General features: G+C 41.9%; 1 protein-coding gene across 1 annotated transcript in view; it reads right to left on the reverse strand.

Moving 5' to 3' along the window:
- Positions 1-12,847, reverse strand: part of pxdn (peroxidasin) — a 51,639-nt gene extending 38,792 nt beyond the window's left edge. The window contains exons 1-3 of the mRNA XM_075447871.1: positions 12,650-12,847; positions 1,694-1,765; positions 825-896 (exon numbers count right to left, since the gene is read on the reverse strand). Coding sequence (XP_075303986.1) covers positions 825-896; positions 1,694-1,765; positions 12,650-12,834 — 329 coding nt within the window. The 5' untranslated portion in view covers positions 12,835-12,847. The remainder of the gene's footprint in view (positions 1-824; positions 897-1,693; positions 1,766-12,649) is intronic.
- Positions 12,848-14,647: the final 1,800 nt, after the last annotated feature.

Raw genomic sequence — 14,647 nt, forward strand, 5'->3', positions numbered from 1 at the left:
ACAACAAATTGAATAGATTTGAAACGTGAAAAATGTAAAGCTGTTGTTACTTTTTCCATGTGAAGTATAGAGCCTCTGTGTGTAAGTAGTTCTTCAAAATGGATCAAATGTTTGCTTGTTCAAAGATGTTAAAATACATCATCTCGCATTGAGTGTGCAGTGTTTGTCCAAGATGTTAGCTGGTTGCATCCCAGACACAAAGACCTTTAAATAGTAACAATTGTACAGCCCACGTGTTGTACATCTTCCTTCATCAGCAATCAGAAAATGTTGCTATGCTGATGACCTTTTTTTTTGTACCTCTAATTAAACTCTCTAAAATTCTCTAAAAATCTCTCAAAACGAATATAAAATAAACCCCTGAAAATAAAATGTAAATTCATCTGAAGCTTTGTGCCAGTGTCAGAGTACTGTATGTGGGTCCTAACAGGGAATAAGTTAGCACAGACTCTATTTTCACCACAGCTGAGGTCAGCAGAACGATAAGGTAAGTGACTAACACAGTGAGCCTTCCCCGAGGCTAATCATGCCTTAAAACCACCCCTGTTCTCAATTCTGCCTTCGGGATTTGAGTTCCAGACGAATAAGAGCGGAGGATCAGACAAAGGAGGCATTTCACCGACACCATTTCCATAAACTGCACTGATTAACATTTCACAGACAGATTACAACAACAACAGCTGATAAGCAGTCAGAAAGGCATGTTTCAGCAAGTCTCCTCCTTGACTGATTGAACAAAAACACTCATGTTCCAGCGGCCTGTCTGCCTGATAAAATGCATGCCTTAAACTGCAGAGTAAACAATCCAACTTGAGGCAACTTACAGATATTTGAGGTTCTCCAGGTCTTCAAACGCTCCTCTGGGGATCCTTCGTACATGATTGTTGTTAAGGAGGCTGTAAGATAAAAAGAAGGACAAAAGAAACACAGAAAGATTGTTGCTGTCAAAAATCAAGACATAACTCTCTGCACTAAAGTAATACCGGACATAGACTGAGATTTTAGGACTTTAGGATATGTTATTGTTCAGCTGCAGCCTGAAACCAATAGGAGCTGTTCAGGAACCACAGCAAATCTGATAACAGACCTGTGGATGGCTGCATGATTGGGGAAAATAAAAAACATGCCTTTCTCCTGCCTTAAATGATTTTTCTGCACTTTAAAACTACATCTAAAGCCCCATGCCTTGCTCATATTCTTGGTCTTACAGGAAGTTTTCTGATCCTTTCAAGTATTTAGTATTTTCTATGTAACAGATTAGTCATAAAATGTATTCAAGCATTTCTTTTTTATTCTCTTCATTCCACAAAAATTAGTGCATAAAACCTTGAGAGGAAAGTAGCCTACATATCAGGTGTGAAGTCTTGTTTTTAATACTTTTATTTCTGAATTTGCACTCTGTCAAACAATTAATGCTACTTTTATTTTTATTTGAAAGGTGCTATACAAATAAAGTCTGACTGATTCACTGAAGCAAATAAATCAGAAAATAAAATACTAAGTTCACAGTTAAAGATGCTCAACTGGCTCATGCTGCGCTACTTTAGCATATAAGAAACGGGCCCGAGGATGGAAGTGAGAAAGTAAATACCTCTACGATTATGAGCTGACCCACATGTGTGAAACCAAAGGCGAACAGAGTGAGAATAATCAGGTGCGACCATCATTACTGTGTCTGAGCAGCGAGACTTACAGTGTGTTGAGGTTGTTTAATCGCCTGAAGGACCCCGGCTGCAAATCCTTGATTTTGTTGAATCTCAGGTCTCTGTAAAACAAAAGAGACTGTGTTCACATTTAGAAAAGAATATTGAACTCAGTCATTAGAATGTTTTTTATTCGTGCACAGCAGGTGACACACGCTTGCATGAGCCGTCACATAATAATCCTGGAGGATAATTGGACTGGGTACTCATCTCACAAGAATGCCTTTGTTGAGCTTCAACCACGAGGGCAGATTTAAATAACATTTGCCCCAAAGATAACAAGCACAGGGCTGCTTGAAGCAGTCAGCCGGTTTCAGAATCTGTCTCCCGTTTCTTTCTAATTTAATGAGGCTTCATAATAACAATAGAGCTCAACGTGATACTGATGACGGCTGGCTTTACAACAAATTATTCAAGATGGCATTAACCCGGCAAGCTCAGACTCTGACAATGCAAACAGCCTTGTGGGAGTGAAATCATTCTTGACCCCATGTGACATTACAGCCTGCATTATAACATGTTACACGAAATCTGAACATCCTGTTTGAACAGTGATGTTGTGTTTTAGGAAAGTAGGCTTCCAGTAATATGATCTTCAACTAAGCCATCTGTGTTTTTACAAGATACATTCCACTAGTGAAACCTGCTGTTCCTATATACATAACAGAAATCGACTGTTCCCAACATCCTCATTACACTTAATCATTTCTGATCTTTTATCGTTGCTGCTTCTTTGACGCAGCCTCGTGTCCTACCAGAGCTGGAGATGCAGGAAGAAAGAAAACATTTCCAGAAATGCTGAGCAGTTTTCTAAAATGCAACAATGATCAATACAGCCACGTGGGCTCAGGAGGAGCTTGGAAAACCATTTTCACTCAACACAGTCCACCTCTGCATCCAGAAATGTAATCTGAAACTGTATTACACAAGGAGGAAGCCACATATCAGCTCTGTGCAGAAACACGGCCGAGTTCTCTGAACTCGAGCTCATCTCAGATGGAGAGAAAGACAGTGGACGCGTGTTCTGTGGTCAGATGAGTCCACGTTTCAGCTGCTTTTTGGAAAAGCTGACATCTGGCTCTACGTGCCAAAGGTGAGAAAGACCATCCAGGCTGTTATCAGAGAAAAGTGTAAAAGCCAGCGTCTGTGATGGTCTGGGGCTCCATAGCATGGATGACTTCACATGTGTGGAGGTACCATTGATGCATATGCTATCATCAACCTGGGAGGTCCGTGGTTATGTCAGCAACACAATGCCAGACCTCGTTCTTTATGACTTCCAACAGTGTGGCTTCATAGACACAGAGTGTGTGTGCTTGACTGGCCTGCCTGCAGTCCACAGCTGTCTCCTACTGAAAACGCCCGCAGCATCATGAAGAGGAGAATCAAACAAAAACCAGAGACTGCTGAGCAGCTGAAATCTTCTATTCAAACAGAATGGACCCAGATTCCTCTGAAAAACTGCAACAATTGTATCCTCAGTTCCAAAACCAGTAACAAGTCATTAAAAGGAAGATGGTAAGCGTTAAACTTGTATGTGGTAACACAATGGTAACATATGAGCCTGTCCAGTTAAACTTCTATGTGTCTGTTGCTGGTTCAAACGGTGGGGTTCGTACAAATCATCTGACGAGAATTACATCCACCGCTCCTCCAAAAAGCTCAACTAGCTCAGCAGGAACTCAGGCTGCCTCCTTGCATTCTTGTTAGCCAATGACCTTAAAAGTAAATAATTTCAGGCTGGGTCACACAGACATAACATACTTTAACTATTATGCAAAAACTGTCAAGACATCAGGGTGATGGAGGCCTGGAGAAGTCTTTTTTTTTTCTTTAGAGAAAAGAAATGGCTACGGTTTGCTCTTTTTCCTTAAATAAGGTCCAACATATCTTTTCCCAGTATCTAATCCATCCCCAGTGTACAGATTCATCTCAATTCTGTATTTTCCCACGACCTTAGCATACATATTTATACAATGTTTCATGAATACCAGGGAAAACACAAAAGAATTACATTATTATGATAAGAAAAGAACAGAAATAAACTTTTTCAGAAGCAAATCCAAAAGCCTTTGGCTTGACTGTGTTATTAAGGAATGTATGTTCTACTAGATAAAACCTGTTTTAAGACTGCCAGCTTGTTCTCAACCCATAAGTTGAAGGAACTGGCTCCATGGGTTGCATGCATACGGTGCACTGGATGTCTGGGATTAATCCCTAAAAGACTGTTTTTGGTACATTGCAGTTCCAAGGTGGAAAAGTGAAGTCATGAAGCTGTCAGCTCACTTTGCTCATGGTATGTATTCTAGCATATACCAGCAGGCAGAGGTGTTGAGAAGGTTAAAGACTTGAGGGTCATTGCTGTCATGATAAAAGAGATAACATCTGAAAGTCTCAATAGATCCGGATTTAAGCTACTTAAGTCAATTCGACGTGCTTCCTCCAATTGTTCTAAAAGCTCTCTGACACAGATCAACTGGTGACGTGGGTTGAACACAACTTGTTCAAAATCCCATAAACAGCTTTTCGGCACCTAAGGTAACATATAAAAGCACGTACCATCCCACATAAAGTGCCGTCTTTAACTTGTTGGCCTACTTAAAATAACTGGAGCATTGCTGATCACATTAACACAACCAGTGACTAGATTTTCCCAAATCATGACACCTCCCCATCAGAAAGTGAAAATAGGACTGCTTGGGTATTCAAAGATAATAAATGACAACATTTAGAATGAACGTAGGCAAGCAGGGTCTTCCATGGAAGCACAAAACCCTTCGGAAAACCTCTCCCTGCAGGCTCGGGACGCAGAGCACACTGTCCAGACATGCTGAGGCAGGGACTGACTTCTAAACTGTTGCTAGCTCTGAGGGATGAGGAGGAGGGGTGTGCGTGTGCAGAGCTGCATGCTGGTTCAGGCAGCACCCATCTGGTGCTGTGTGAAATGCATGTATGTGGGCAAAGGTTCTGATTTCTACTGCACAGCGCTTACAATGAAAAATAGTGCCAGGAAGTTACAAAAAAAAAACACATCGTCACACATATACAGTTGTTAAGTGAACTGGTCTTAATTTCTCAAGGTTGGTATTTTAGCCCATTTACATGGCTGTGACTTTGTTGAGAAGGCTAAATAAGGTCAGGCAGAGAGTTGTCTGGTGCGTTTGAAGCATCAGCTCAGCTGTCGACTGAAGGGAAGGAAAAGCTCAGCTGACTAGAATGTCCTGGAAGTATCAGAGTTAATGACATCAGCGCCTCTGCTTCCCACAAGACCTCAGAGTGAGACTGAAAACTGGCCCCAGATCATGGAATGGCAGCACTGGCACTTTTGACTCCCGCTTGAGGGCTTGTTTTGTCTTGGGGTCTGCTAATAAAAACCTTGAGTGTGTGCCAAAACCTGAAACCACCCATCCATCATTAAAGCAAAAAAAAAAAATTTAATCCTCAACTAAGAGTAATACGATTGTTTTATGACACTAAGATAAGATATGTGCTGATGTAGATTCTATTTTTTTAAGGATGGAAGCACAAATCCTGTGTAAACACAATTAAACAGCAAGTAATGACTACACTTTGTCAAAAAAGAGCATTGCGGCCTCTAATCCCAACCTTTGTGGTTGTGTAGGAGCACAGAGAAAACTAGGTGGGGGAGGAAAAAGTCAACCCACAGAGGGTGAAACCCAGGATAAACTATGGAGGGCATTCAGTAAACGAAACACTTTAAAACCATCCAGCAAATAGTTAAACAAGTGGCCAGAGGGAGCTGCAATGTTGTTACAAAAAGTTTCCGAATATTACGCGACATGTTTTCTGGGACTTATTAAGTCTGTTAACTGCTTTTAATGTGTTTTAATGGCAGCGAGCCAGAGTGAGCTATAAAACGGCAATGCTAACAGCCCTGCAGAGGGGCTGACAGACTCCTCTTGGTTTTGCCTAAACAAAAGGCCTGGAAATGAACAGCCTCTCCACCTCAATTACCCACACAGGAAGGTAGACCCATAATTCAACATGCCAAGCTGATAAGAACACAGCCCAGAGATGCCCTCCCGCAGACCCTTTTGTACTCGACTTTCTAAGAAATTCCATGTAAGATATTCTTATAAAGTTACATTATTTACAGCATTTTGACACAATAAGCAGCAAGAACATAAAACTATTTAGACTGAGTCTGCTCGTAGTGTTTTGGGTACAGTGAGTCTGGAAACTCTGAATCCCTATAACAAACCTACATTTGTTATTGGTCAGTATAAGCATCTGAAATACCAGCAACAAGTTGAATAATCAATTCACTAAATAATTTATTCGACCAGAATAACTCAAAATGCGAGGGAACCTTTAAGCATATCTACATGACACTAGAAAGAACCCTATATAGTGTGGGATCTCTTTGAGTAGAGGGGCTTTTTTTTACACAGAATGATAATGAATGGCACAGACAACTGTGAAGTCTTCTATCATTGCGTCTCTCTCAGAGATTGGACCTGCAGATATCCAGAACCAAACATCCAGATATCCAGAACGGCTTCCGTAAAAAAGTACACCAGGAGAACAACGACGGCCAGTAGAATGTTGGGAGTTGGACTCCTTGTTTTCTAACATTCTAGCAACAGTTCAGTCAAAGAAAAAGAAAAAACCTGCAGAACTCAGTGAACCTGTAGCCAGCAGCACCACCGTAATCAGATAGCCGTGCTGCAGCAAAGTGAACTGGTGAAGTGGAAGGCCTACTTTCAACAACAAAGAGTCCATCAAATCCAGCACATAATGGTGTGATTGAGTCCAACATGGCCGAAAGGGGCAATAAAGGTGCCAGATTCAATGTGAGAACAGATTTCTGATTGACAGATGAGGACAGAAATCTGTGGAGAGTGTAGCTCTGGGTCAAAGAGCGGTGTCTGATTGTAAGGCAATTTTCATAACTGCTCAAAAATGTGTATACTTAGTCAGACTCAGAGCACCAACCACATAAAAAATAAATAAATCCAAACACAGCCACCAGTGTGCGTATTTGCAAAAGTTGGAATGGATGCTTTACTGTGCAAACAGGTTCTATAACTGTGGCAACATTTCAAAAGAGGTTTCTGTAATTTAGTTTCCAAGCGTGGTTGCTGCTCAATTCCTCCGCTACCTGAGTGCCATGCGTGCACATCGGCTCTTGTTCTCTTTTTTTTCTGGTCAGGGCACTCATTTAGCTTTGTGACACATGCCCAAATCAGCTTGCCAACTTTTCTCAGACCTACATGAGTCACTCTTAGCTAAACAAGAGCATTGCTGGCATCTCGCTAGGATGGTGGAACAATGAATCAGGACGTTTAAAAATGGCCGTGTGGTTCTCTGAGAAACATTCTGCACAGCGTGAAGGATTTCAACCGGCAATAGAGCCGATACATAAATATGAAAATGAGTGTAATCATTTAACTCAGAGACAATGGTGAGAGCAGCTGTATGTCAGTCTGAGAGTGGAAAAAAGTAAGTTAGAGAGAGGAACCAGAAGAGACCAAACGGTCACTTCAAACACTGATCTGCTGAGAAACCGTTTATCGGGCAGAAACTGGGGGCAAATGTCACGACAGGTTTAAGCTGGTTCTAACAACAGACATTCGTTGACATGTCGTTGTTTTCTATAGCAGTGCACTCCATAACAACTCAGATCTTCCATGTAGTTAGCGAGTTACTGTACATTTATGTGCAAAAATCCTGTCAGCAATGTTAGCACCAGCACTATCTTGAGTTAGTCCAACACTGCCACGTTAGCAAAGGGAAGACCAGCACATATTCTAACATTCAATTGAGGAGATACTGTAGCAGCATACGATCTGACGGTACAAAGCAAAATCTTCACCCTGGAAGATACAATAAGTTTGGTTTCAGTGCCCATAATCCTATGTGGACAATGGGCACAAACACAGAAAAATCTGTGGTTCTCAAAATACCTGTATTAGCATGTAAGCGTTCCTCCAAACTTACCAGCTGTTCAGTATCAGAGGGCACCTGAGGGGGGCTGTACAGATCCCTTCAACAACTATCTTGGGTTCAATCTCCCTCTGCAAATGAGCAAAGCTTTGGGGATTTCTGGCTTTGCATTCCATGAAGCTGCAGAGACTGAGAGCCTCACAAAAAAAAAACTGACTGCAGCAAATTCCAACAGGACAGACTCCACTTACTCTCCCTGACTCACTCCCACTGTCACTCAGGCAGAACAGGCGGCTGTTTGGGGCTCAGAGACAGAATGAAGGCTGATAAGAGCGGGATGATGGAACATTCAGAGTCACATTAAACTGTGGCACGAATCCCCACTGAAATGACTCGACAAACATTCGATTCTACTCATGATCTGGACTACAACTGCACTGAACACAATTCAATTAAGACTTGTGCACTAAGCTAAGTTGATACAAGCAAAGCAACCAGGTTATATGTATTGTTGCTAAACAGAGATTATAGAAGAACAACCATTTGTACAACTGCAGCCGATCTGCAGGAAGACATGCAGCAGTGTCACTTCAGCGTTACAGAGAGGGAATGTGATTCACTGGCTTGCCTCAAACAGACAGTCCTCAGAGACAACAGCTGAAACAAAAATGTAGGTCAGAAAGAATGGAGGAAAAGGGGGGAAACTCCATGTTTCTTGATGTCATATAGAAAAGCTGCCTGCATAAAAAAATATACCTGATTTCTACTCAGAAGAAAACGCAAAGAGGAAACGCACATCTGAATTTTGTGTCCGATTGGATTGAATCTGGAATTTGAACACGATCAACATGTAGAAATCAGCCGCCCTACTCTCTAAGGCCTCTTTCAGACAAACTTCCCTTTCCATTGATCAGAGAACAAGTGAACATGTTGGCTTTGTCTGACTGAGCAGCGTCATATTGTAATCAGAGTTGTGACGGCAACCCCACACGGCTGTTACAGTTTCCACAAGCAGATGACCGTCTACTATCAGTGGTCCTACATGTGGAAACTAGAATGTGTAAAATGTGAATTAAAAACAGAATGCAATGATATGATTACTGACCCACTGCCAATTAACCTAATTAGTTGCAAGATGTTTCTTATTAGAACCACTTACTTTTCCAGCCTTTTGTTTTCCCCAAGCTAAACTTTGTTTGAAGAAATGTTGCTGCCATCAAATCCAAAATGAGCTAATATTTTCATGAAATAGTAAAGTGTCTCAATTTCAACATTTGATAGGTTTTCCTGTTTTGTATTTTGTTTAAAATATTGGTTTGAGATTTGAAAACAGTTATATTCTTATTTATTTATGCAGCATCTCAACTTTTTGTGAACTTGGGTTGTTTAACGGGAACAAGGATGCTTCTTGTTGTTCGTTATAGTGTCCATAACTAAGTATAATCCAGCCTGTTACCAAGTTGGTATTTGCAACATTTACATTCAACAAGTCCAAACGGCATGCAGTCACACTAAGAAATAACCACACACAGTAGGAGTGGGTTAAAACGGCATCTGCTTTGAAGAAGAAGAACCCGACGGATCGCATATCAGAAATAAGTTTCCCAAAACTTTTAAGAACCATGTTTCTCCAGAACACTATAAGGTGTAGCACCAGTGTGATATTTCACAGTGAGCCAATTTAATAAGAACAAAAATGAACAAAAAAGAGCTCAGCTAAATGTTCACAATAGCATTTTGGGTCAAGAGCTGCAGACAGCAAAGAGGTGGCAGTGGGGGCATAAATCCCACGTGAAGTCAAATAACTTTTTCAAGAGATGGCATAAACTATACTTGTTACTGCAAGCGCAATAAAATGCTTACGAGTAAGAAAGCAGTCTGAGTCTTTAGAAAATACGACATATGAGACCAGGAAAAGTCAGAGTGACGCCATTCTATGAAGGCTGAGGTTAGAAATTGCAAAGTGCTCAGCCCTTAAAGGTCCTTTGTCTTAAAAGGCTTTAACAATGAGCCTCAGCTTTTGAAATATTACATTTTTATGGCTATAAATGTGACAATATAGGCTACTTAACTCATTAATGCCCTTATAAATGATCTTATTGGTGTTAAACTGAACTAAAGAAGTCCAAATTCACAGGCTGTATCATCACCAATTGTTAGATGGATGAGGAAAAAACCCTGTGCATAATGCTACAGGAGTTTCAGTGCGTCTAAGAGGGATATACAACTAAACGTGACAATAAACCGTTACAAACAAATTATGTTTGTTTGTGGTGGAATAAGTCAACCGTCTAATTCGTCCTGATTCATGTGACCCATGCCATCATTTATTCAGCAGAAAAACGAAGACAAAATGTAAGTCAGCCCAATGATTCAACCGCTTGTAGAACCACCTTTAGCAGCAATTAGAATAATACTTAGAGTAATGGTTTTCTATGTGATGTTATCAGTCTCTCACATATTTGTGGAGAAATTTTGGCCCACTCTTTTTTACAACATTGCTTCAATTCATTGAGGTTTGCAGCATCTGTTTCTGCACAGCTCTCTGAAGGTCCCACCACAGCATCTCAGTCAGGCTGAGGTCTGGACTTTGACTGGACCATTGCAACACCTTGATTCTTTTCTTTTTCATTCATTCTTTACTACTGCTGTGTTTGGGATCATTGTCCTGTTGATGAGCCAGTTTTTGATTAAATGACTGCAAGGTGCCCAGGTCCTGTGGCTGCTGAACAAGCCCAGATCATCAGCCCTCCACCACCGTGCTTGACAGTTGGTATGAGGTGTTTGTGCTGATATGCTGTGTTTGGTTTCCTCCAAACGTGCTGCTGTGCATTATGAGCAAACATCTCCACTTTGGTCTGCTCTGTCCAAAGGACATTGTTCCAGAAGTCTTGTGGTTTGTTCAGATGCAGCTTTGCAAACCTAAGCTGTGCTGCCATGTTCTCTTTAGAGAGAAGAGGCTTTCTCCTGCAGCCCTTCCAAACAAGCCATACTTGTTCAGTCTTTTTCTAACTGTGCTGTCATGAACTTTAACCTTTAACATGCTAACTGAGGCCTGTAGAGTCTGAGATGTAGCTCTTGTTTTTTTTTGGCAGTTTCTCTGAGCATTGCATGGTCTGACCTTGGGGTGAACTTGCTGGGACGTCCACTCCTGGGAAAAATTGACAGCTGTCTTACTGATTTCCTCTTGTGAAATATGTTTCCTCGCTGTAAAATGATGGGCACCAAATAGTTTGGAATTTACCTTATAAACCTTCCCAGATTGATGGGCAGCAACAGTTGGCTCTCTAAGGTCATTGCTGATGGCTTTCCTCCTTGGCATTGTGTTAACACACACCTGAAATCTCCAGACTAGCAAAGTGTCAAAGCTTCTGCTTTTATAGGAGGTGCTCACATGAACTGATGATCAATTAATCATGTGAACTTGATCATCAGCACCTGGCTGCTACTTAGGCTCTTAATCCCTGTGGAAGCAGTGAGGATGGACTTTTTCACACACTGCTTCTGCATTGTGTCTTAGTATTTGTTAAATAAATATAGCACAGTGAAATATATCATGTATTGTTGCTCATTTAAAGTTAAGGACCTTACAACTTTTTGCTATGTCCCGATAAATCAAGTTTCAATACAACACGAAACTCCTACTCACTCTGAAAAGCTCTCAGTATCTTGGCAAATACCTTTAAGCTTCAGGTTCCCTGTTGCTACATTATCGCTTCATAGCTGGCCAAACACTTAAAGAGGTCAAAACTATCAAAATTAGTTTCTCAAAACATAAATTTTGCAGCTTTCAAAAAGGCTGCCGACAGAAAAAACAAACAAAAAACTGTGTAGAGTTTGGGGGGAGACGTTCTCCTGCTGCAGATGGCTTGTTCTGTGTTGAACATTTAAAAACAGCAGACTGAAGGAAGCCGGGATAGGAAGTCACATCCTGAAATGACAGCCAAGAGATGAAAGCTCCTGGGAAACCACAGCGTGCTGTCCTGCTCTGATCAGCCCTCTAACACAGATGCCTTAAAAACAGTCCTTTCATTGCTGGGCTACAAGGTGGACTTTCATCTTTCATTTTTAGGGTATCCGAGCAGGCTCCCTCCACGGCTGTGGGCTGACCACAGCTGGGAGAGGACAGGACTGATTCTGAGCCTGCTGCTGCTGCATTGGCTGGCTGAGTTGCCCCTTTGTCCCCCTAAATGAAGCTATTTATAGGTGCATGCGGTATGGAGTGAAATGAACAAGATTTCAGTGTCTTGATTAAAGACAAAGCGTGCCACATATCTGGGAACGCTGGACTGATGTGGAGCTTTGTGCTCTGATAGCCTGTGGTCAACAGCGTCAAAAAGGAAACCGTTTTCCGGACACATTTACAAGTGCTGGTCAAGAGAGAAGAATTTCCTTCTTTTCATCTCAGAAGGAAGAAAAAGATTAAAACTCATCCAAGCTTCTTCAAACCTTTCAGAAAGTGATATTCCAGTCATTATTACTTATGTTATATATGGTCTAGTCTTGAAGTTAGAGCTTCCTTGTTAATTAGCCATGAAAAAACACTTAACAAATGAGCAGGATGAGTCTGTGGTTTGGACCAAATCTCGAGTTTCATCATCTGTAAAGAGGTTAACAGTGGCTGCTGTTGTCTCTCTCTCTCTCCTGCAGGAACTCTTTTGGGGAGCCTCCACGTTGCTCGTGGCTGACTTCACCAGCTGTGTGACCCTAAAATCCTCTTCATTAACCTCTACAGTCCACAGCTGAACCCACTGGCAGGTGGCAGAACTTTTGGAGAAAGTTTTAAAAAAAACCTCTGCTCCAACAGCAGGGATATTTCCACAGGCCTTTGTTTCAACTGGAAATCCCAACCTCAAAAAAAAAAAAAGAAAGAAAGAAAGAAAGTTTCTTTTAGGGTGATCAGCTGATTGATGCTGGCGATATCAACCACTTTGCACGACTCGGACAAACGCACAGACGTCCCTGTACGCGCGCTGCCTGCATTCCGGTGTAGCGAGCCTGTTGGTTCCCGTTAGACTGGAGGAAAAAAAGCTACTTACAGAATGGTGGTCTGAGGAGACACAGCCGGCACGGTCTCAAGGTTTAGATGCATACATCTCACGGTGGTTCGGAAACACAAGCAGCGACTCGGACAACAAAGTGCAAACTGCGGTCCGTTAGTTGAGAGCAACAAAGCCGCAGCGAGGAGACACCGAGAAAAGAGCTGGCCAGCCCGCAGCGCCATTGCTAGCAGTGAGCCGAGCAAAGCAGAGACCGCCAGCTGCCCCACACATCTCACACACACACACACACACACACACACTGTGGGTGAGGCAAACTCTCTCTCTCACACACACACACACACACACACACACACACACACACACACACACACACACACACACACACACACACACACACACCCTGATAAAGTCCAACTGTAAGCTGAGTGCAAAAACTTCAGGATTCCTGTTTAATGCACACCATTCATCAAGTTAACACTGTCCTGACCTTAGAAAGTTTTACTTTGGACTTCTGATTGAGTCATTATGGACTCGCTATAGCGCCCCCCCCCCCCATCTTAAATTGATGAATGAACAGATGCAGTAGTAATTCAGCCACTATTTAGATACCTGATGATAGAAAAGAGATGAGCACCAAATGTTAAACACTTTCTGTGGCTGATCAGATGCTGACTGAATTTCCCAGCCACTGAAAATGCTTCATTGTAGGCTACTTTTTTCTTTTTTTTTTTATTGCTCTTAAAAAACGAAATAACAGGAGTGACTACAATAATTGTGGGCTCATAGGAGTGCCAAATAAAAAAAAAGAAAAATGAGGGGAAAAGAGCAGTAAAACCTAGTTTTGTGATTATCAAGATTCTCACTGAAGTTCCCTGGCAGCAATATTTTATTTCTCTGTAAAGTCCACCTCCTCTCTTTTCCTGTGTCCATGTCTGCCCTCCTGCCACACATCTGAACCACATTTTATGTACCAAAGCTAAGCAGACACCTGCAGTGTCAGGAGCATATAAAAGGGGAGCCCTCCTCACAAGATGGAGCTTCCATCCCAACGTGTAACCCAGGATGAAGTGACTTTACCTTCTCTGAGAAAGGTAGAGGCACTGTGGAAAATAAAAATAAGGAATCTATAGCATGCAAAAGACAGTAAACAGCATGCTTATATGAACCAATTCACTAATATCTGTGGGTAAACTGTTTTAAATCAGGCCACGCTCATCTAAAATACATCCCACCTGTTCAATGTTTGATGACAAGAAAAAGAAAATGTAATTCACCTGCTTCCCTGCAACAGTAAGTAAACCATGAGTTCATAGAAGTGGTGTGTTGTCCAACCTCTGCATCTTTCTGGAGGGAAGGCTGCAACGTTCCTGTTAAACACAGAACTCCTGTAATAAGTGTGAGTTTGCTGACATCTGCTGGGAAACCTGTGAATAACAGGACATCAAAAAACTCCAAAAAACAGAGGAAACTTACAGGCGTGAAACAGTTTGGAGTTTACATTTTTGCATCAGTGTAACTGTGACAGTAGCAGCAATTAAAACAGCTCTGGCACCCATTCTGGGTCTCTGTGCAGCTCACTGTGCGCACACAGACTGATCCGTCTCAAACATGAACTCGGTGTTATCCCATATCCTGATTGCTGTATTATGTGGGTCAGCGGTAGTCGTGTGTGCTGTTGTTGGCAAGCCGCTCTGTCATTGTTGGCTTTTCCATCACAAACAATGCTATCCCGTTTGCTATTGTTAGCACTTCCATAACCTGGCAGACTGCAGGCGCCGATCCACGAGGGCTTTGTGTTCGCAGGTGATGGCTTCAAAATAAACCAAGATACACACGAGTCTCTGCTAAGGAACACATAAAGTGAGCCAACTGGTGTGCTACAAATCTTCTCTTCTCCTGTCTGAGTTGTTGGACATAACATTTAACCTGTAGCTGAATGGAAGCTGGTCTGAATGTAGGGCAGGAACTACAGACACTGTGCAAGTCTTTATCCACCCCTCAGGAAACAGGTGTAATGATTTATTGAAACGTGCA

This window comes from Odontesthes bonariensis, chromosome 17, assembly GCF_027942865.1.
Source record: "Odontesthes bonariensis isolate fOdoBon6 chromosome 17, fOdoBon6.hap1, whole genome shotgun sequence".
NCBI lineage: Eukaryota > Metazoa > Chordata > Actinopteri > Atheriniformes > Atherinopsidae > Odontesthes > Odontesthes bonariensis.